Source organism: Penicillium angulare (genome assembly GCF_028827245.1).
Source record: "Penicillium angulare strain IBT 27051 chromosome Unknown utg000005l_segment0_segment0, whole genome shotgun sequence".
Classification (NCBI taxonomy): domain Eukaryota; kingdom Fungi; phylum Ascomycota; class Eurotiomycetes; order Eurotiales; family Aspergillaceae; genus Penicillium; species Penicillium angulare.
Window position 1 is genome coordinate 851,477 of NW_026623164.1, and position 22,772 is coordinate 874,248.

Sequence of the window (22,772 nt, forward strand, 5' to 3'; positions counted from 1 at the left end):
CCACACCACAATCATTCTTTCCCCACAGGTGCATCCGACAACCGAGATACCGTTCTAGTGTATGACTTAACGAGACTGGGCCAACCTGAATCCATTCGTCTACAAAAAGCGTCATTCTTTGATGAGAATAGGCAGGATACCAAATCACCTGCCAAAATTGTATCCTTCACCATGTCTCAACCCACCAGTCATTCTCATAGCCTGGAGGAGCCACAACAGCTTTTCATTGGAGGCACGTACCAGGGCGCCAAAAATAACGCAACATTTCCTGTCAAGAACCCAATGACGGGATACGACATCTATCAATGTGCCTCTGCATCACTAGACGACTACGCTGCCGCCATTGAAGGGGCACATTTAGCCCAGCCAGGATGGGCCAAACTTGGCCCTTCAGCACGACGACTGATTCTCCTCAAGGCTGCTGACATCATGGAAACTTATATCAAAAGCGATGCGCCTGAGATCCTATCAGCCGAGGTATCAGCTACTAAGGGATGGGTCAAGGCCAATATATTTTCTACTGCTGGGGTTCTGCGCGAGAACGCAGCTCTGGCAACACACATAAAAGGCGAGATAGTTCCTGCTGATCGTCCTGGTACAACAATTCTTGTGGAGCGACAGCCCGTTGGCGTTGTTCTTGCCATAAGTCCCTGGAACATGCCTGTCACTCTGACAGCCAGGGCTATCTGCTGTCCACTAATCTGCGGCAACACTGTTCTTCTGAAGCCATCGGAATTCAGCCCTAAGTCACAGCATCTTGTTGTACGTGCACTGACCGAAGCTGGCCTACCGCCTGGATGTCTGCAATTCCTACCTACCAGCCCCGCCGATACTCCGGCCGCGGTTGAGTTCACTGTTAAGCACCCGAAGGTCAGCCGAACAAACTTCACGGGCAGTGATCGCGTCGGCCACATTATTGGTGCATTGTCTGCCTCGTGCCTGAAGCCATGCGTTCTAGAGCTGGGAGGTAAGGCACCCGTGGCTGTCCTAGAAGATGCAGATATCGAGGCAGCTGTCGAGGCCGTAGCATACGGCGCATTGTCAAATAGTGGGCAGATATGCATGTCAACTGAGCGGGTGATTGTTCATCGCTCAATATCAGCGGAATTCAAGACCCGACTTGTAAAGCGAGTCGAGGCATTGAGAGTAGGAAATCACTTGGTTGACCCGGACGTGCAACTCTCGGGAGTCTTTACTAGCACTTCCGCAGCACGTTTGTTGAATCTCGTCAAAAGCGCTGTCAGTGATGGTGCGACGCTTTTGACTGGCGACCTAACCACACACGGGCCATGTCAGACAATTCTAGTCCCACACATTCTGGAGGGCGTGACGCGCGACATGGATCTCTTCAGCAAAGAGTCATTTGGTCCCATTTTATTTATTTCCGAGTTTGATGATGATGCGGATGCCATTTTACAGGCTAACGACTCTGCGTTCTCTTTGTGTGCAAGCTTGTTTTCACAAGATGTCCTACGTGCAATGGATATGGCCAAGCAGATCCGCACGGGAAGTTGTCATGTTAACGGACCGACAGTTTATATAGAGGCATCGCTGCCAAATGGGGGTATTGGTGGTGCGAGTGGTTACGGTCGGTTTGGAGGAATAGCGGGAATTGAGGAATTTACAGAGAGGCAGATAGTGAGCCTAGCAAGGCCAGGCATGAAATATGTATTTTAGCAGAAATTAAGAGCTTATTTTAATCTTGAAACACTTGATCCCCATCTTTAGATTTATCATCCGTCGTAAAAATACCAAGTAGTAGTAGGGCATGACAAGACTATACTTCAAGTTGGCTCGGGATTCAGATTTTGATGCAGAAATGAAACCGGGACATATACGAATACTATGTGATATTCTTTTCTACTAGATATTACTCTGTCGAGATCTTCCAGTTCTTCTAGTTCAAGTACGTGCTTAACGAGAGCCATCTTTCAGGGTATCTGGATACTGAAGCGAAGGACTTGTCTTAGTACATTTAATGGGATTAAGTAACAATCAATTGTGTGAAATACACAAAATTTCTGCAATATGTTCTACAGATTCGCTTTCAATCCCTGCTCCATCCTGGATCCCCACCTTTGTCCCGGATTTCTTTGCCTCGCCACATCAGAATGCCCACAGTAAAGGGGAAGAAAAAAACCGTTAAAGCGGCAAATAATCCAAATGGAGAAGTCATTCCGACATTTTTGATCATCGGCTGCAGAAAGAACGGTGCCGTATATGAAAAGATATTACGAATCAGATTGAAAACCAAATTCGCTTCTGCACCCTGACGCGGATAACATTCCAAGATGTATGTTTGACTATAAATTGTATTTTGTTAGGATCAGATGCCATAATAAACGGATGCTAGGGAAAGCTCCGAAAGGATTGAGTGTCCTACATGACGGTTGTGGCAACCTCAATGCCGAATATGTATATCGCTTGGCCGATCAATGGTGTAATCCAAGCATTCCCAAATTGCAGTGATGCGCCGAACATGATCAGTCCTCCTGGAACAGCGATCAGTGCCGGCCAGATGGCTTGCAACCTGTACTCGGGCCGCCACTCATGGCCTTGAGCCATTCTGCGCTTTGTAATTGCATCAATTGTAGGACCAGCGTATGCCTCACCGACAAGAGCACCGATTAAACCAGAGAATCCAGTTAGGCCAACGTCCAGGACGGAGAAGTTATACTGCTCCTCGAAGACGAGTGGGATCTCAGCTGTTATACCTACATGCATCATGTAGGCAATACCAAACCAGAATGCCGATAGTATGACTGCGGGATACTTGAAGAGGACAAAGGGTCGGGTAGCGATGAAGAGAAAGCTATGTTGGTTCTCCTCCCGGCGTTTGGGAACATGAATGCCATATCGTGCCCATAGTGTTGGCTTCTTAGATTCTATGACAGAGGTGTTTGCGGCTTCTCGAATGTATATTGTCTCCGGGAGAAAGAATATCTGCATGATCAAGCCTGCGCCCATACAAATTAGCGGGATCCATTGGGATGCTCTCCAGCCTAAGTTTTTGTTCTCGATAATAGGCCCGCCAATACTGCCAATCCCATTTGGTCAGTTTTTGTATTGCACAATATAGAAGAATATGATATAAAGTGAAACCAACATTGTTCCCAGAAAAGGCGAAACCACAATCGCCAGCGTCGAGATACCAATTTTCTTGCCCTTCTCGTGGCGGAAAAACTACTGTCTTCGTCAGTTTCTCTTTAGCGATTAGACCAGCATACTTTGAGTAGTACCATATCTCCGATACTCGCCGGTCCCAGCGTCCAAAATGCTGAGCCACCAGCCCCGAGAATTACCCGACCGACAATACAAGCCGCATAAGTTTTCGATGTCATGACGACAACAGCACCGACCATGGCGATTGCATTGCATATGAGAAGCACAGGTCGCCTTCCTATGAAGTGACTGAGTGGACTCCATAGCCAAGGTGCCACAGCGTAGAGGGCAACAGGTGTGTTTCCCAGGTAGACAGCTGTAGATTTGGACACGCCCAGAGACGCGGCTAGGGGAACAGTGCCGGTAACAAGAGTTGTTACAGCAACATAGCATACCAGTGCTAAGTAGGAGATTGTGAACATAGCAGCATGTTTCCGAAACCATGACCAGTTGAGCGGATCAGTAGGGTCATCAGACGGCTGCGGCATTAAAATAATACCATCGCGCATTTTGAGGTTTGATGCTACGGACGCGACATCATGATCAACGTGCTCCCAGACGCGTTTCTCGTTGTCTTCAGCCATCTTGGTGTTTGACACTAAAGATTGCGAGAACGTGTTAGTACACAGCGATGGCCTGGTATGCCTGTATATAATGTGTTGACTTACGGTGTATATTTTTCTTCTCGTACATGAAAGGCCATTCACAGATGGGAATTCGCGCGATAAAAGTGAGCAGCTGGCTATAAAAGCCAGCCTAGCACAGTCAACCTGGTGAGACCCCCGTCCCAAAAATGTGCCACAAGCGAAGCGGATGGTTGCTTCCACCCCGGATCCGTAATTGACCATTGGCCTCGAACTGTGGGGAAATCCCGGGGAACTGGGTCGACTGTCGGATGGTTGGCTCCGTCGGAACTTCCCCCACGCCAGACCCCTGATAAGTTAAAGAGTCTAACGCAAGCTCATTTGAGAGACCTGATTTTGTGGGGTAATTCACTACTTCTTTCTCAAACGCTGAAATGAGTTTACCTGCTCCGCCAGAAGTGTCCTTCGCGGCAATCCAAGACCAGAAGACAAAGACCATCTCTGTGACGCAACGGCAAACACCCATTCCCGTCGGCACCCAGGTCCTCGTCAAGATAAACTATTCTGGAGTCTGCGCTACAGATCTTCATCTAGCTCGTGGTAATATTCCTTATCTTCAGCCTAAGGTCTCAGTCGGAGGCCATGAAGGAACTGGGGTAATCGCTAGTCTCGGTGCCGAAGCAGACACAACAAAATGGCACATTGGCGACCGAGTAGCAGTGCGCTGGGTACATATAGTCTGTGGGACCTGTGAAGTATGCACAACTGGCTATGAGAATCTGTGCCAAAGTCGCCAACTTGCGGGTAAAGATGTTGAAGGCACATTTGCCGAGTACGCCATTGCGGACAGCTCATATATGGTGCGCCTCCCGGAAGGAGTTACCGACGCCGATGCTGCGCCGATTCTGTGTGCAGGTGTTACCGTATACAAGGCGCTGAAGATTGCGAATCTCCGCAAGGGCTCGTGGGTCGCTGTGCCAGGCGCCGGCGGCGGATTGGGTCACCTGGCCATTCAATATGCGCGTGCGATGGGTTTCAATGTCGTCGCGCTAGACGTCAATAAGAGAGCTTTCTGCCTGAGTCTGGGTGCGGACGTATACATTGATGTATTGGAGACGACGAACTGCGTCTCCGATGTCATTCAGGCCACTGGCGGTGGCGCTCACGGTGCACTTATTTGCGCTTCGTCGGCGCAGGCTTACACGGATGCCATCGGATTTCTGAGAAGAACTGGATCATTAGTGTGTATTGGCCTACCTGCAAAGGCTGCAAAGCTACCTTTAGGGCCCGAAGACTTTGTTGCTCGGGGCATCAAGGTCATGGGTACCTCAACTGGGGATCGCCAGGACACACTCGAAGCTCTTGACTTTGTAGCTAGAGGTGAGGTAAAACCGCAGCTGATTGAGAGGAGTATAGAGGATATTGAGAAAATCCTAAAAGAACTCGAGAATGGGACTAGCCAAGGAAAGTCTGTGATTAAAATCAGTTGAAATATCGAAATCTTCGGCATTCAGAAATATCAGAAACACAGTGGAATTTGCACAGACAGTCCTTTGATGCCCAATGTAAAACCGACGCAGTGAGATCCCAATCCTATGTACTGAACTCGTTTGCCTCCGCAAGCTACGCAGCCAACGGGGTTGTTTGCATGCTCTTGTTAGAATTGGCGTAGGTAAGAAGGAACTAGGCAGAGGAATATAGTGACAATAAATAGTATTTTATGACTCTGTATTATAGAGATAGGGTTAATCCTCAAGATGTTTGGACCCTTCAAATGTTTTAATTCATGTTTGAACCCAATCAATTGAACACACTGGCAAGTCAGAGTCTGGCACATGTGCAGTTTTCCCTACCAAGAACAAGGCAGTATATACTTCGATTATCTCGAATTTTACCCAGTAAATAATACATCAAATAAGTGAGAAAATATTCAGACGATAGTATCCTTTATTCTTTAATCAGATAATTGGAAGAGGGTGCAGAATAAACGTACCCCATGGTTTATATCGATCTTCCCTTGAGTGGCAAGATGACTGGACTTCTCACTGCGATTACTAAGTGGCCGTAGCTCCACACGCTCGACGTAAGGGTATCCATCTTCATGGGATAGAAGAGCGACAAACCATGATATTGGAGAGACCCAGTCTTCATATTATGGTTTTTTCTGACGGCACATCTTCATGCCATTGACCCAACACATTCTCACGGCCATCAAGATAGGTCAGGATCATACCCGTACTTCGGGAGTCAATTGAACAGAAACTAACCATCATGAGCCTAATTCAATAAAACACTCATAGTCACTTCTTCTCCTTTTCCTCTCTTGGATCTCTTTTTTTTCTTGGCCTGGGGTTTTGTTTGTTCTCTATATTGAAGAGGGAAATCCTGCCTGTATCAGAAATGTGCACAGAAAAGCACCCACCAAAACATCTATATCATTACAGGCCGACGCAGAAAAATTCTGTATGGTAGCTAAAGATCCAAAGAGGTTTAAGAAGTGTGTTATTCGAAGCTATTCACAACACGCAGTTATTTAACATGCAAGAATCAAGAAAGGGGATGATATCTCCGCGACCGTGCTGATCGAACGGCGGCTTTTCTACAATATGCAGCGCTAATACTAGCCATGAACTGCTGATATATGTAACTATTTTAGGGTTTTTATCCCGTTAGATAGTGTCTTTGGTTGCATTGATTTATACTCTATCCCTATTTGCCGTGGTGGTTAGAGGTTTAATCTACAAGGGATATACTAAATCTAAATCAAGAGATGTTTCACTTACAGTCCTGCACTCTCTGGGAGAAGAATGGCCGCGCGGGCTTCCAAAATAATGTCAGGTTTTCACCTGGTCAGGGCTTGAGGAAGTTTATTTCAACAACTTGAAGGTATACTTCTTCAGCTTTCGCATCTTCCTGATTGGAGACTCGATTTATTTGGGTATTGATGAACCCAATGAACTCCCGGTCATGGACATGAACAAACTTCAGCCACTCAAGTTGTTCTTCGTTGTTGAGAAAGGTCTTCGATACGATCTTTCCGATGAAAAACCAATATGGCCAAGGTTTGTTATGATCGTATGGAATCCCTACCACAGATTGCATGATGGAGTTCATCCTTTTGGCAGATAGCCTTGTCCATTCGAATATATTAGTATTATAACTAGGGCTTCAAATATTAGACTAGACGAACAAAAACGCCGAATCACACTCACTGGACGACAAAATGAGTGATTTCAGCTACTGGGATAGCTTTGAATCGTTCTTCAGATGTTATCTCCGCTACAGGGACTGGGACGGTGATGGATGTGTGGTCTGGGAGGGTGTCATCCATTCTTTTGCTTGTGTATCAAACATCGGTTATGCTATGATTTCAAAACCAGAAATAATATACGATGCGTTGATCTGGTGTCATCAGGGACACGATTCTAAAGAAAATGCGGGGCTGATCAATGATTCTTGTCCAATACCTGCTGCCCCACATGAGGATAATTCCTTCATCTAATTGGCCAATATTCGCTGACGGCCATGCTAAGAGCCTTGAAAACTGTCTAAAATTAAATGTTCCCAGATTAATTCAGTTTATTTGTTTTTATACATGAGTCATTGCTAAGCCGCATATTTTCATTGTTCAATCTGGAACGAAGAAAAACCTGGGATGACCGCAAGCGCTGCGGGATAGAGGGGCCCAAAAAGCTGTGACGAGGCTGTCACCGATTTGACACATTCTTTTTTTCACTTCGTCCACGACTAGGATAAAACACTGTTCTAGAGGGCCATCCCAAAAAACCAAAATGACGACGGCTATAGAATGGCTCCAAACCAGACATGAAATTCTTGAGACCGAATTCGCAAATGGGCCATCGACAACAAACCTTAACAAAGCAGTATCGAACAGTCGTTTGTATCGCCTACCCAATGAACTGAGAGTTTACATTATTCGTCTAGCGTTCGGCGATCGCACTATCCATACCGGTCACATAGTTCCAGATCATCTTATCGAGACCGTTCATCAACATTTCACGGAACCCCATAATTTGAGATGGCGAAGCTGTGTTTGCGCCCGCCCCCCGGACCGAAGTGCAAATGATGACAATTGTGGTCTATTTAGCTGTGAACATGACTTGCTCAGTGATCGTCCAAAGCTAGAGTCTTTGGTTATTATGGGATTCTTATGAGCTGTCGATTGGGGTTCGTTTCTTATTAATCAGCATTGATATTTTTGTGCTTTGGTGGACACTAATGGAAATTTGTAGCTACTTTGACGCGATGGATATCATATATTCAACCAATACGTTCCATATTGGATGTATGCAAGTCTGCAAAGACTTTCCTTTGATATCTTCTGGGAGGCACATGATCAAATTACAAAGCCTGGAGCTGCGGACGATGTTTCATCTGATCGATCATACGGATTTTGATTCGAGGAAAAATAAACATGGCTTTATTGTCCTCGAAAGATTCCTTGTCAATCTTTTGAAGTCTTGTAACTCTTTAAAGTCCCTCTACCTCTCCTTTGTGGAGATAGGAAACGAGGCTGCGGTCATGGAAATACCATATCGCCCAGAAGAGTTCGCAATCCTTCAAGATGCTCTAAGCCTTGTTGATCAGATCGTGACACAAACATCTTCTGGTTTATATCTTGAGATTGGACTCCCTTCCACTTACTACTGGAATTACCAGATTGAATTCAACGATGAAGATGAGAAAATGTGGCGTAAGAGTGAACATGGAGAGGGAGGCTTTTATTTGTCAAAAGGGGAAGACGACGATATGAATTAATAATATGTTCATTTAGATTCATGGCCAACTCATTTATCAACTTTCACTGCTGCGAAGCCGAAAAGAGAGGTACTTGGTGGTCTAATATCAACACTGTCCATAAACCTGACAATAACAAAGCTCTTCATCAGGACAGTAAACAGATTCCATACCAAAAATAACATGCCACAAGAACTCAAACACACGACCGGATTTCCTATCCGTTAATTGGGTATCAATAAGCCACTGCCTAATCTTCACATAATCGTCTCTCGGTCTTCTGTGCACCTGATCCTTCGACACCGCAAATTGCGCACAGCAAGCCGCTGCAACCTGCATCGGCTTCTGCAAGAATCGCTTTCCCACCTCTTGAACCTCATATTGTGATGATGTATTCAGCGGTGGGGTACTAGTGCCCTGGAATATATCCCACCAGATCTCATCTGTGACATGTGTGTTGATCCGTTGATCGCTCTTGCAGCCGGGGTTCCAGTTACAGCGAAGATTGACGTACCCATTTTCCTGGACGAAAGGTAGTTGGAGGGTTTGCATGGCGTTTACGTTGTCGTGGAGGGGAGCATCGACGTGCCAAGCCATGAGGAAGCCGGATCGATGTGCGTGTAGGAAAGCTATTGTTGATGGTAGTGTGTTGTAGTGATCTATTACGTAGGTGAGGTATGCCATTGCTTCGTGGCCTTTGTTGAGGGGCGTTTTGAGAACGTGTGTATCCATGGTTGATTCGTATGATGGGTTGACAATGTAAATGGCTCTTTGCCAGCTATAGTAGAGGATAATCATCAGGATCGAAATGAAGCAATGCGAATTCGGCCGCATGGTGACTTACTCCGGGAGTTCTTCTTCCACCCAATGGGTATTCTCTTCCTCCAGCCTTGCCATTACAACAACCTTGTCACCAGGTTCGCCGATATATGGCGGCTGTCTTTCTGAGGATGATCCTGGGATTCTGTCATCTAACCAGTCCCATAAGTATGCGCCAGCACGATACTGATTAGAGAGATCTTGGAGATGAGCCTCTAGTAAATAGAGGGCGAGAAATAGGATACATCCTACGCATAATATGATGCGCATACCACTCTTCATGGTGAATGTAAGGAAAAATCAGAGTTACCCAAGAGAATTCTTGAACGGTGCTCTGTATCCACTAATTTCACCTGGAGAACAACCAAGAAGCCATCGATTATGCTTGAACAGTTCACACTTCAGGGTGATGGAGATGGAGAAGGAGATGCAGAGAGTTCAGTCGAGTAAATGAGGCGATGCGGGAGATACGAGATCGTTTCAATCATTAAATGGCGCAAGTTCCCCAGAAGAATAACCCTTGGGCGCAAGTTTTGTGGAGAATGGAGGAAATGGGAACCGGAGTATCTTAAGGAACCAGGCAAAGGGTCATAGTTCCGAGCCCCTGCACCATCGCAGACTAAACTTCATAGAAAAAAAGTAATAAAAAATAAGAAAAAATAATCCACCGACGGAGAACCTCCATACCTACTGTAACTGGCAAAAACAGGGCAACCATCCCCCTCCCACTACAAAAGAAACCATCGAACTGCCAAGAAGCAGGGAGGTCAAGCCGCGTGTATGGGGAAGCATGGCATTCTGCGTCCACCTCATTGGCCACTGTGGGGGCAAAGGGCCTTTGGCAGTAAAAGCTTGGCTCAAGTAGTATGTACCTTTCTGGCCGGGAAAGTGGAACAACGCCTAAATGTAATTTGCCAATGAGCGAAATAGTGGAATAGTGAAAGGGTGGACAAAGCGTCTTTTTCCCTGGACCTGCGGGAGACCAATAATTACACGCAGCCAATGGACGCAGATAGATAGGGAAAAGGGGTTTAGGATACACTATATCTCTTAAGCCCCCAGAGTTTATATCTGGACTACTTAAGAAGCAAACGAAAGCCACTCTTAGGCAGCCGTCCAAATGCTTGAATCCCTTAACCCTGACCAATCCGAATGTTGAGAGTTAAAACCATGGATCTCACGTGGCGGTGGGAGAGTTTTAGTAGAATTAAATTTCATTCTTACGTGGAAGGATGTGGAATTCTGGTTCGAACAGAAACGATTGACACTCGGGTCGCGACCGCGGAGAAGAAATTCTCCACGCTATAAGGAATTTCGTCATTATGGGGCAAACTTAGATGAAACGCCCCTTGGCAGAACTTCAGACCAAGTTTTTGTTGGGGATGAACAGTGGAATACGCGCTTCAACCTCGAAAAAAAAGAAAAAAAGAGGGTCGCAGAGAAAAGATCAACTGTCAAATGCCGTACCTCGCACTGCAGGATTTCAATACATGAAGCGCTCTTAGAAGGTGCACGGCCTAGATTACAGTGCTGACTCTGGGTGGCAATGACCCAATTCCGACCCACATCGGACCCGATCAGCGAGGCATATGCGCCGGCGGCTTGTTTTGCGCTGCAGGATTTCTAGGACTATTAAGGGTTAGCTTAACCGAACGCTTTCGAATAGTTTTCGTGAATTAGAGCAGTCCCGCAAGTAGTATCTGTACATTGGGTGCGGCAAGGTAAGCCACAACACTCTTTTTTTCCCACTATCTCGCCTCAAATGTTCTCTCCACAGGCACATTCTGTACCTTACTACATTTACACCATAGTCTTGGCGGGGAGTTAACGGTCGTTTCTGATCCAAACATTCACCCATGGACCCAGAAAAATTATGTAGATCGCTCTCCCTCGCTGGAAACATTTTGAATCTGCACTGCCCCCCTCTGCCGCTTATCATAGATCATGTTGTACGTCACACCAACTCCATATTTGCGATGTTTCTGGGGCAGTTCATTGGGTTCTTTCACTCTCCAATCTTACGCAGACTATGTACATCTTCTGGGGTAGGTTCTTGATTGGTGAGAGGTCGGTTTGATAGACATTCCTCCCGGGTGCTGTCTCCATTCTGGTACCATTCCATATCAGATTAACTTAATGGCTTTAAAATGACTTTGCGAGATATACATATGCACGGTATTCCGTTCATAATAAACAGGCCAGAGAAGATGCACGACAGCTCATATGTATAATATACGTGCATTATCTCGCAATCGCGCCCCGTACTCAAGTGGCCCGCTGATTATGGTCTATTTGGGTGCAAACCACTCCGACAATCATGCAACTATAATTGAAGAGTCTTTTGTTCCCTCTTTTGTGTTTGAATAATGAGACCTGCGCGAAAAGCCTTACCATTTCAATGCCTTATTGCCTGGCCTATGAAAATCTCGTTGGTCTTATACATGCTCATCGAAAAAGAATAGCATTGAAGTGCCTCAGTAAGGCTTGGAATTGCTATGAGTGACCAATACCCGAAGAAATCTCAAAAAAAATTGAAACTAAACCATATATACCAAACCAGGCACAGAAGCCTTGATTATGGACCCAATATCATCAGTCTGCACCAGCAAATCTCCGCTAAACAATCGCACCCAGTATAAACACAAAAAGCTCAACATTGAATCTTGGACAATTCCTCAAAAAAGGGTCTCATCTTCCCCCGAATCGCGTCCCATTAATTGTTCCAGTATTCGAACCAATTTGAAACCCATAGTTGTTGGATCCAAAATTTATATTCGTAGTGTGTTGATCGCCCTGACCCTGACTTACAACAGTCGCAACTTTCGCCTCATCCTCGACTTGCTGCGGTGCAATTCGATACAAGATATCCTTCGCATATGCTGCCGCATTCATAGCTGCATATCCCTGCCAATCTTTATTCTTATGAGAATCGGCATAATCGCAAATACCTCGAATAACAAGACAAGGGAAATGGTTCATCAGACCAGCTGCTTCCATCTCAAAACAGAGAACATTCTTTTGTTTTGCGAATTCATCGCGGACAAGAGCATCTTTCATGAGTTGATTAGCGGATGCGATTAGTCCGTAGTGAATCATAGGGTTGTCTTCGTCTTCTGTCCGTGGTCTGCGTTCGACGATATGTGATGCATTATCGCTGCAGCTACTACATTGCTCCTCTCCTTCTTTATGAAGGATATCGCTAATGTACAGCCGATCAGAGCGCGCTTCTGGACGGCCGTATTTCTTTCGCAGGCGCGGCTTCCTCTCAAGGGCTTTGTTGACAGCATCTTCGAGCTGGTGCCCGTCACTCTCATATCTAGCTCGAAGTCCAGCTACTGCTGAACGTAACAGGTCGGGTGGTTGGTTCAAGACACCTGTTTCTTGGAAGTCCCTTCCTTGTATCGTCTTTCCGAAATCATATTGAAAGATACCTCCTTGTCCCCCCGAAGGAGAACTAACGACAATATCCCCAAGGCGAATATCGTGTTTGGAAGTCGGCGCACCGCCTCCAATCCCAACCATTAAGGCGATACGGATGTTGGGGAAGCTATGCATCATGCCTTCGGCCACGCGCGACGCAGAAGCTGTTCCGTATTCTCCATCCGGTAATACAGCAATAACCACATTGTGCTTCCCAATTCGGCCTAGTGTGAAGTCGGTTTTGTTTGCGGGTAGATACCCCGGGTCGTCATGAGGTTCGTCGAGGAAGGCTCGGGCAGCAACGTATTCGGTGGATATTGCGGAGATCCACCCCACGGTGTAGTTCTTTGGATCGGGCATGACAAGATCAAGACTGACGAAGTCACTCACTCGCTAGCTTTCGTGAAGACTGGGCACTGTGGGATCTGAAGATGGGTTTCTTCAGGAAGACGATGAATCCGGGGGAGGGTTCTTAGACATTTTATCATTTTGTTTCCACTGGCACTTGGCGCGGTGTGAGGCAGTGCGCATCGCCCTAGTGCCTTTTCGATCTGATAGTGTGTGGCTGAATGTTGCCCCTCATTCGAGTATGCATGGCCCCCAACCTCAAGATTCAGCTCGTAAGGCATCTTCGGCTTGCATTAGACTCGTCATATTTCAAGGTTGAAGGCTAATTAGATATAGGAGAGGCTCAGCAATGGGTTTTTACGTGATCTTGACCATCTTCTAACCTTGTAAGCGACTTTCCAAGGAAATTTCGCAATTGACCTTCTGCGGAATGGATTGAAAGATGGTGGTTTGGTCAGATAGTACCCTACAGTCAGCGCAATGCAATTCGGTATCTTTTGTATAGCTTTTGTATATAAAAGGTACTTACCCCTAAAAGTTTAAATATCTCAAATATCTCAACAACTTCGTATACTAATACTATATTCTGGAAATATAGATAGAAAGGAATATCGAATTTTATCTATCTGGGAGATTTTAAAATAAAGTACTTCGCTAGTAAAGAATTTACTATGGTAAAACTTTGATCTCGGTCGCAAGAGTCTATTTTGTATCTAGAAGCTTTGAAATTTTCTGAGATGAATAAAGGTTAGTATTATGTTCTATCTCTATCTTTAAAATATAGTATTAACATATAAAGTTGTTGAGATATTAGAGATTCTTGAAATTTTAGGGGTAAGTACCTTTTATATACAAAAGCCATAAAAAAGATACCTAATTTTAAAATTGCATTGCGGTGAGAATTGCACTGCGCTGCCGGACACCAATTCGGCTTAGCGCGATTTGGTGTCCAGACCATAGGGTAAGGCATGGCTAGTATCCACCATATTCCAACCAAAATGTTCTCTACTATCTCTAATGCAGTGGTATCTACTATCCTTTCTTCTACCAGGCAACTTTATCTTTTCATTTCCTTTTACTTTCCTCGCTGGATGCATATTCCAAGGTTCTATGTTCAGGCCAAAATTCCACCGCATGTTGGCTTTGGTCGCTTGTATTTTTCTTTTCTTGATTCTCTTTCTGTGGCAAGGAGCGTGGGCTACTGTGTCTGGAGTTGATACTTGGTTTTGATTTTGCTAATTTTTTCTTTAATTTCCGTTTCTCTCTTCTTTGTGGTTCAAATGCTCATCTATGGATACTCTTACAATTGTATCGAGAACATGTAGTGTAGTCTATCATCCCAATCTATTCAACTTTATGATCGGTGGATCACCTGGCAAATTTCGAATGCTCATTACTACCTCTACAGTAGACTACTCTCTGTGATTAAGCATAGTACATCTATACATCTGCCCACGTGGGTCCACTGTTTTTTTGTACGCAGACATCATGAGATAAATTCAATGTTGAGGCCGTCTCAAACCGTGAAAGCATTACATGCACTACATCCAAATTTAAATGCCCACCTGGTGTATCTTGGCATTGGTTGTCTCCATTGGATGGTCAATATCACCCCCGAGAAACACATAGAAAATCAAAATCCCGCGCTAACTGTATCTCGCAATCCTCACAGGTAACGTATTAATGTCAACCTATTGATCGGATATCAGTGGGTCGGAAAGTCGGAAAGACGGCTGAGATGGAGAGCTACAGAGAAAAGTCGAAAGAAAGGGCAATCCAAGGGCCTTGCGTGGAATAGGGAAAGGGTAATGATCCGTTTGAGCTCATATTCAACCTAAAGTGAGATAGAAAGAGTGGGAAGCTTCTATAAAACTCTACATACTACCAACAGTGTTTTCAGAAGGCCCGAAGGAGGGTTTTCAACGTTCAAATGGGTCCGTGCCTTGGTTTAAAGGCCGTATACGGATGCAGATTCAACCTGATCGTCACTCAAACTTGGCCCTTATACTTTTCGAGGTTCTTATAGATCTCAGGACAATATGCGTCGAAGTTGGCATTACTGAGAGGCCGAAAATCCATTTTGTTCATGACATATGCAATAGTCATCCGCCGGCTGCGATTCATGACCAACATAGATCCTCCCCAGCCGCCCCAGAAGCAAATGCCATCGTCCTCCGGAATAATAGGGGCTATTTCACTACCGGCAGCGCAAGTCAAGGGCCCAGCACATGTTGCAAAGGTGACAAGGATCAAATCCACTAATTTGCTATCTTGTCACTTGAGCAAGGGTTTGAGGACTCAAGAACTCTGTTCCATCAACGGTACCGCCCAGTGACACCATAGATCCAATACGTGCCAAAGCACGTGCATTTGAAAATCCTGATATGGCTGGATTCTCAGAATTCCTAAGCAAGGGCTCATTAGGGATTGTAGGAATCAGTACAGACCCTCGATAAACCCGGTTCAGGATAGTAGTAGAATCAGGATCAAGATTCTTCAAAGCGGCGACTGAAACCTCTGGTGGTAATGGAATCATCTTAGCGGCTCGGACCAATACCAAGCTTGTAATCAACGTCTAAAGGCTTTGTAATCTCCTCGGTAATGAACTGGGTCACTGGTTTCCCCCTAACCCATCGTATAAGCTCCCCGACCATATGCCCATAGTTGGTAACTTGGTATGCGCTGTGGGAGCCCGGGGTAACCAAGGAGCCTGCGCCACAAGTTTCTGGGGTGGATTTCTTCACATTTACGCCGAACTCAGGCTAATACGTCGTCACTTTCTCGTTTGGATCCAGGATACCGCGATCGATAAGAATATAAATCGCTAAGTTGCTCACAATATTGTTACATGATCACACCGCAGTGATCGTATCTTTTCCCCATGGCTTGATGTGGCTTTCATCTATGTGACCGCCCCAAAAGTCCACGATATCTTTGCCGTCGATTTTGACACAAATAGAAGCCCCAACTTCATCACCATCGGCGAGCTTCTGTTGCAAAAGGTCACGCACCGAGTTGAAATAAGGATCGCAAGAACCGTGAACTTCGACCATGATTTAGCAATAAGTTCAATGTTGATGGTTGCTAAAGAGATAATGGAACCTCGGAAAGGGGAGGGGGTTAAGAGAATTGAGACCTTCGATCTGTAGCCCGCCTTATCCGCAAGTTGAATGCGTGACATCTTCAATGTTCCAGACCAATCATCACTGGGTTTGGTTCCTTCGGGGCCCAGTTGCAGGCGGGACAGTGGGGGCGAGAATTTCACTGCTATAAACTGTGCTGCACCCCTGCGCGTAATTTTGAATTAGGATTTTATCCTTGTCGTATTGTTGTAGGACGGACACCTACTCTCGGCCTTTTTACCGCTTCAAGACAAAGAAAGACGTGCGCAATGTTGCAGCGTTTATCTGAGCCATGTCTCAGTGCGTCAACCTTTGTGTGAGCTTCTGTTGGAGTACGACTCGACTGTAAAATTGGAAATTTCTGAGCAGCATCCGCTCATGAAATATGCTACTCAACTTATACTCTATCATGCCAACTCGGCCGCGAAAGTTTATTCTCAAGACGACTTCTTATCTGGGTTTCTTATGTCTGACTGGATCCACTTTAACAATATGTATCAGCATTTCAAAATCCGAAGATACAGCCTATCCGCAACTCAATTTTACGTTTTTGCCGAGCGAAGGCTGTCCAGGCTAATTCGTACCATACCCCACGAAGACTCAAAATCATTCATGAAGCCGGAGAAATACAAGTACCTCTTTTTTGCTGCTTTGGCCAGCGGTAGTAACGACACCAGGGCCTCCGCTTATACCCTCAACATCTAGGCGTGTTCTTATAAGGATCAATATCATAAGGATCAATACTATCCGCAGTAGGCTTAGATCTCTGAACACGTCCGAGAGTATCTTCAAAGGTGTACCATTCTAAAATCTAGCTCAAAGCTGCCGCGCAAAGATCCTGTAAGTTCATCGCAGGCGAAGACTCACTTATATTAATATTTCTCTGCCGAATAACACTAGTTATAATATCATCAGGCAGGCCCATAAGAAATAACTCGCAACTCTACAACTCAGTAATATATCTTTTCGATAGTAACACATCTAAGACATCATAGAAATTAACGATATAGTCCTAGACATCTTCACCTGTATCCGTACTGGCTAGCTTATCAATCGATATCTCCAAGGCGCAGCAAATATATTAAAGATACGTAGTATCTTTATATCTCTCGCAGATCTTTTCTTTCAATGCCTTCCAATTTCCGTCCTTCTACACTTTCAAGATCTATCTCTATATCCCAATAGACACTCCATAGTATTCCGGGAACTACTCACACCACCTATTATCCCTATATAACCTTCCCTCTTGCACATATTAACAAATCTATTAATAACTTCTGTATTATCCCGGCCATTAAAGAATAGAGCTCCAGCAGTTCCAGGCTCCGGCAACAGATAACACTATAACTGTCCAGTATAATATATTACTAGCGCCGCAGTAGCTTTCTTCGGTGTTTTCTCCAGTATATCTTACAAAGAGGAGACATCTTCAATAGGGGGGTCGATTCTAGCGGGGGGATCAGGAGGAGCCAGTTCACGATCTTCACCATACACCGGGTTCTCTCTAAAATGATCATCCGGGAGACGCTGCAGCCCGTTACTCATCTTACTGGATACTAAAACAGACAACAGTATAAAAGGCAGCATAGGAGTAGAGAGTAGTATAAGAGTAGACAAATCGTAGTAATCACATAAAGAATCACAATCAACGTTTAAATCAAAAACAGATTCAGCCTCAGAGCGATTTTCCTCCGAAACTTCTAACAAAGAACAACAATTTTTAACCTTCTTGGCTAATATACAAAAATCACAACTTTCAAACAATTCAAATGATTCAGGACACTTTTCCTGACTAGGACACAACTTAGAGCTGCGATAATCACTCTCTTTCTTATATCTTTTCTGACCAGAAAGCTTTTCTTCTAAAAACAATAACAAATTCCATATATATACCCTCTCTAGGGTAGACCACTATATAAATCTAATTCCTAGCTATATCTTCTCAGTCGAAATACATAATTCTTTAGGATATAATAACATCAACGCACAGGGATTCTTCCCACTCTCAATTAACCGATTCTATAGCATAATCCTCACAAACTTCTCGTATTCATAGCACAATAGCATTATTCCAATAATACCCCACATCTCTGCGGCCAATCAAACACTAAGCCTTTCCAATAGCTCTAATCCTTCAAATCCTTCGAAGACCAATCTGATCAGTCATATTCGAAGGACTACCAAGAATGTCGTGAAAAATGCCGCAACTCCAGCCTCTTAGAACGGGATGTAGGAGTCAAACACCATCCGCACTTTCCACGGACAAGAAAGAGAAGAAACTCGCAGAATTGCGGCTCACAGACAAAGGATCAATACTAAGACGTGGTTTCTGGCATCATATCCTATAACAAAACAGCTTTCCCAGGGACGCCATATAAAGAGGGGAAATAGGCCTGTATTAGAATACTAGTCAGAAAAACCCACAGCAAAACATCAATATCTTTCCCTGGTCAACGCGGGAATTCAAGGAAATGCAGAACGAGAGCGAAAGGAGTGTAAGAAGTATGTTGTGTGTTTTCTAGAACTAATCGTACTATATATAGCTGGAAGAAACAAAAAGGGGATAATTACTCCGCGATCGTAAGGGTCATTCCTGATAGGGTGGAGGTTTTCCCCACTACAGTAACTATTATGCGAGTTTCGGTGCGGACGGTGTGAGGTTATTTTCTGTCCTTGGCGCATACTAGTAAACGGATCCACTGGGGCGAAAATTAAACGACAAGGAACAACTACGTTGTAAAAGCTGCATATGGCCCCAAAAACGGCCCCGGGGTCATTAAAATGAGGGGCCGAGATGCGACAATAATAATTCATTTACCAAAGGAGTGGATCTCGGGTACTGGGATGATGCGGGTGGCTTGTTGTGCCAGTGGTTCAGAGTATGAGCAGTTAGCCGGAATTGACGACATGCCGTTTTGGCTCCCCAAATCCTCAGTAGTAAACACACAGCGACGTGCTAATTATATTTATGCCGCCATAGTCTTTACTTTATTTTTATATTTGCTCTCTAGCGACGGGACAGTGCATGTTCCTCAACACTCTATCGAAAGAGGCGCATGATACTCGATTAGCCGAGTAAAATATCTCCCATAGGTGGATCAAGTAGTCTTCCGCCAGCCATTGGAACCCCAGTCAGGTCCCTGCGTTATACCCCACAATTAGGGAAGCCAAGCGCTTTTCTAATCTATATTAGGCTCATTATCGTCTAATATTCGGGAAGATGGGGCCAAAAAAACTCCATATACCCCACAATCAGGGAAGCCAAGCGCTTCTCTAATCTATATTAGGCTCATTATCGTCTAATATTCGGGAGGATGGGGCCAAAATAACATAAATGACGACAGACTACATCATGATCATCAGGAGTTTCAACATTAAACTTCGATCTTTGCGCCTCAGCCCTTGGCCTACCAAGGTCATAATATATTATTGCTCCTCAGAAACAGTATTTAAGGCGACTGATTTCCCTTCATTACAGTTCATTAAACATCCAAGAACTTGAATCTCTTTATAATACTCAACAAGCCCAAACCAAAGTCAAGCCCATCAATATGCGGTCTCAGTAAGGCTCACCCTCAACTTCTTTCTTCACCTTTCTAATTTAAAGCCCCTCAGGATCTTCTCTACTATATTCCTTTTGGCAGTAGGCACCTGTGCCTCCCCTGTATCCCCTGGGCAAAGTTTGAACAAACGAGGCATGGGTTTGGACCTTTATACTAGCCTCATCAAGTATTCCTCGACGCAGCTGGCACAGGAATTCGGTGACTTCCAGGCTGCTTGTTCGGACGTCATGCCTCCTGGTGAATACATGTGGGGCGGAGGACAAGGCGACCTTCCGATTCCATTCCAATACTGCTATAGTAAGAAAGCTATAGACTTCCTTTCCCCATTTATGCTGCATTCCATTAACACGTTTTCTATTGCAGCTGAAGGAGAGATTGAATTCACTCAAGCCGATGCCGATGCAGCAAATTGTCTTGTGAACCTTCACTACACGCAGGACGACGCGTGTATTTCCATAAAGGGAAGTATGTGTGAAGATGGATATGATGGGATGCTCCAAAATGCGTAAGTTCCCTTTGAGGCATATTCTCCGAATATAGGAGGGCTCTAACACTATTCCCTGATAGGCGAATGTCTTATATCTCAGGTCCTTATCAAATTTCATCCGATGAAAGTATCTCCTTCCAAGGTGCTATTAATAAGATGGTCGGCGCGAAAATGAGGACCGACAAGACAAACGACGTCGCTCATATGCCCGCGGTCAGCCTTGTTTCAAAAACGAATGGGGTTGGGATGGTCGCAATCTATTTCCGCTATATTGGCGAGGACGAGTGTTGATTCTACGATTCAACTAGGGCTTGGTGCAAGGCGGGAGGCAGATGTTTTGGGGATTGGGGGTTTTTGTCTAATATTTGTTCATACATATACACATGCAATCGATACAAGAATCCGTTGAGTAACCCATAATAAAGCTGTGATGCGAAGGTTCTCACCATTTCTTTTGGATTTGACCTCCGATGGGTATTCTTTCGACTGATACCCGCAACAAATCTAGTCAAGCTGAGTGGCGGCAGCTTAAATGTTTGGACTATATAGAACTTTGGACTTGAGGAGGCAGGCATGTTCTGAATGGGACGAGGGCCTCCGGGGTCGAGTGACTTGGCATTTTAGGTAGAATCATAGGACCAAATAGCGGATACACCATCGTTCAGGTTGTTCGGGTTAATGGAAATGGCCAAGGTATCGTGGGTTTATTTTATTTGAGGGTAGATGGAACAAATATCGAGCGAAATTTTCTTTCAGATCTCAAGCTGCTAGTAGTATGGCTGGCATTGCTTGACTTTCCCAGATAGCTCCTCGATGCTTGGAAAGACCCAACGCCCATGCCATGTGCCGTCCGGATTTCCCGCGGGCATATGGACAAACTGACAGATTTCGCCAAGGAATAATTCAATCCGGTTGGAGGGGAAAAAACAAAAAACAAAAAACAAAAAGATTACTCTCACACGGGGAATCGAACCCCGGGCTGTCCTGTGAAAGAGGACGATGTTGACCACTACACCACATGAGAAGTGATGACGTAAGGACAAGACTCCTGCAGATAATGACTGGCAGAGTCTTTGGTGGACTAGTTGGGTTCCAAGAGCAGGAGATCAAAAGACAACATGTATTGTCCGACTCGTGGCTATTCAGTTAGAATCATACCTTCCTTTATCTTTATTTTCGTATTTTCATTCCTTTATTTCACTGAGGGAAATAAAGCTAGAAAATTTATGTGAAAAATGTAATAAAAATTTAAAATTTAAAAATAAACTCTCATACGGGGAATCGAACCCCGGGCTGTCCTGTGAAAGAGGACGATGTTGACCACTACACCATATGAGAAGTGAGAGTGAAAGGACGAGATTTCTACAATCCATAAATGGTGTAATCTTTGGTGGAACAAGAATGTTATAGTCTACATCTTTTACGTCCTTCTATGCAGAATATGAACCCTATAAGATTCAGATCAAGATCCATCTTTATGAAATAATAAGTGGTGCCTGCCATTCGAGCTTTCAGTTCTTGATTCGAATATCAAAATATCTTCAGGGTTTTTGTTTTCAATAAACGATAAGAGTTAATATGCCTACTATGCTCAAGCTTCGTTGCGAAGAACGATTTTTTTTTGTATGACTTCTTACACTCTATAGCGAGTTGCTCGGAAAACGCTATTGATTTTGCGCAGCATATTTGAGATAAGGGCCATGATGGGAAATCTTACAATTGTACTATTCTAGTACTCGGTCTCGTTGAACCCTACAACACTCCCAGGCGGAGAACAGGCATTAAATTCCGGTGTTTTTTTCTATATTGAGCAGCGATGCTTGGGGTACCAGTCATGTGCTCTGTTATGGACGACCTCTATTGCTCTGCAAAGTTCCCAGAGTATTAAACAGCTGCAGGCAGGGGCGGCTCTGCAGAGGAACGGGATCTTCCTCCACATGCCTAGTTCAGGCCTTGGTCCCAGAAGCAGGAGATCAAAAAGACAAAAAGGACATGTATTGTACGTCTCGTGTCTATTCAAAGCATCATACCTTCTTCCTTCCTCTATCTTTATTTTCGTAATTTCATTCCCTTCTATTTCACAGAAGTGAAAAATGTGCAAAAAAAAGAAACTCTCACACGGGGAATCGAACCCCGGGCTGTCCTGTGAAAGAGGACGATGTTGACCACTACACCACATGAGACTGGACTTGAGAAGATCGAAAATCTGATTGTTATAACCCTCAGCTTCGAAAATTACAAACCAGTTTCTATTCTCCTCACGCTCGCCATATTAGTCCATGGAACCTTGGATTGTTCTTCGCAGAAAACCCCTGCTGAAAGGATTAACTCACGTATCCTAATCTCAAGGTTACTCTGGTGCCATAGTGTACTCAATTCAGCACCGTGGCAACTTTATGTTCCAATACGGATTCGAATGTTCAAGTTTATATATATGCGGGTACTGTAATGTTCAAGTTGGTGATAGCCCTGAACTTCAAGTTGAACCGATGCCGGTAGGTAGTACGAC

General features: G+C 44.7%; 11 protein-coding genes across 11 annotated transcripts; 5 read left to right on the top strand and 6 right to left on the bottom strand.

The window, feature by feature from the left end:
- Positions 1-171: 171 nt before the first annotated feature.
- N7478_007709 (uncharacterized protein) lies at positions 172-1,677 on the top strand (the record flags this gene model as incomplete). Its single annotated transcript, XM_056923923.1, has 1 exon — positions 172-1,677. The coding sequence occupies one exon, from the start codon at positions 172-174 to the stop codon at positions 1,675-1,677; it is 1,506 nt and encodes a 501-aa protein (XP_056776649.1).
- A 702-nt stretch (positions 1,678-2,379) lies between these two features.
- On the bottom strand, positions 2,380-3,746 carry N7478_007710 (uncharacterized protein; the record flags this gene model as incomplete). Its single annotated transcript, XM_056923924.1, has 3 exons — positions 2,380-3,037; positions 3,107-3,183; positions 3,240-3,746. 3 exons carry the CDS (start codon positions 3,744-3,746, stop codon positions 2,380-2,382), a joined length of 1,242 nt encoding a protein of 413 aa, XP_056776650.1.
- A 434-nt stretch (positions 3,747-4,180) lies between these two features.
- N7478_007711 (zinc-dependent alcohol dehydrogenase) lies at positions 4,181-5,236 on the top strand (the record flags this gene model as incomplete). The annotated part of the gene is made up of 1 exon (XM_056923925.1): positions 4,181-5,236. One exon carries the CDS (start codon positions 4,181-4,183, stop codon positions 5,234-5,236), a length of 1,056 nt encoding a protein of 351 aa, XP_056776651.1.
- A 1,360-nt stretch (positions 5,237-6,596) lies between these two features.
- Positions 6,597-7,077, bottom strand: N7478_007712 (uncharacterized protein; the record flags this gene model as incomplete). The annotated part of the gene is made up of 2 exons (XM_056923926.1): positions 6,597-6,876; positions 6,959-7,077. The coding sequence occupies 2 exons, from the start codon at positions 7,075-7,077 to the stop codon at positions 6,597-6,599; spliced, it is 399 nt and encodes a 132-aa protein (XP_056776652.1).
- Positions 7,078-7,537: 460 nt separating this feature from the next.
- On the top strand, positions 7,538-7,921 carry N7478_007713 (uncharacterized protein; the record flags this gene model as incomplete). Its single annotated transcript, XM_056923927.1, has 1 exon — positions 7,538-7,921. The coding sequence occupies one exon, from the start codon at positions 7,538-7,540 to the stop codon at positions 7,919-7,921; it is 384 nt and encodes a 127-aa protein (XP_056776653.1).
- A 211-nt stretch (positions 7,922-8,132) lies between these two features.
- N7478_007714 (uncharacterized protein) lies at positions 8,133-8,525 on the top strand (the record flags this gene model as incomplete). The annotated part of the gene is made up of 1 exon (XM_056923928.1): positions 8,133-8,525. One exon carries the CDS (start codon positions 8,133-8,135, stop codon positions 8,523-8,525), a length of 393 nt encoding a protein of 130 aa, XP_056776654.1.
- Positions 8,526-8,612: 87 nt separating this feature from the next.
- Positions 8,613-9,605, bottom strand: N7478_007715 (DUF3431 domain-containing protein; the record flags this gene model as incomplete). The annotated part of the gene is made up of 2 exons (XM_056923929.1): positions 8,613-9,282; positions 9,349-9,605. The coding sequence occupies 2 exons, from the start codon at positions 9,603-9,605 to the stop codon at positions 8,613-8,615; spliced, it is 927 nt and encodes a 308-aa protein (XP_056776655.1).
- Positions 9,606-12,011: 2,406 nt separating this feature from the next.
- Positions 12,012-13,103, bottom strand: N7478_007716 (uncharacterized protein; the record flags this gene model as incomplete). Its single annotated transcript, XM_056923930.1, has 1 exon — positions 12,012-13,103. The coding sequence occupies one exon, from the start codon at positions 13,101-13,103 to the stop codon at positions 12,012-12,014; it is 1,092 nt and encodes a 363-aa protein (XP_056776656.1).
- A 2,254-nt stretch (positions 13,104-15,357) lies between these two features.
- N7478_007717 (beta-lactamase) lies at positions 15,358-15,627 on the bottom strand (the record flags this gene model as incomplete). Its single annotated transcript, XM_056923931.1, has 1 exon — positions 15,358-15,627. The coding sequence occupies one exon, from the start codon at positions 15,625-15,627 to the stop codon at positions 15,358-15,360; it is 270 nt and encodes an 89-aa protein (XP_056776657.1).
- A 1-nt stretch (position 15,628) lies between these two features.
- On the bottom strand, positions 15,629-16,144 carry N7478_007718 (serine hydrolase domain-containing protein; the record flags this gene model as incomplete). Its single annotated transcript, XM_056923932.1, has 2 exons — positions 15,629-15,853; positions 15,950-16,144. The coding sequence occupies 2 exons, from the start codon at positions 16,142-16,144 to the stop codon at positions 15,629-15,631; spliced, it is 420 nt and encodes a 139-aa protein (XP_056776658.1).
- A 3,766-nt stretch (positions 16,145-19,910) lies between these two features.
- Positions 19,911-20,554, top strand: N7478_007719 (uncharacterized protein; the record flags this gene model as incomplete). The annotated part of the gene is made up of 2 exons (XM_056923933.1): positions 19,911-20,281; positions 20,344-20,554. 2 exons carry the CDS (start codon positions 19,911-19,913, stop codon positions 20,552-20,554), a joined length of 582 nt encoding a protein of 193 aa, XP_056776659.1.
- Between the last annotated feature and the right edge of the window lie 2,218 nt (positions 20,555-22,772).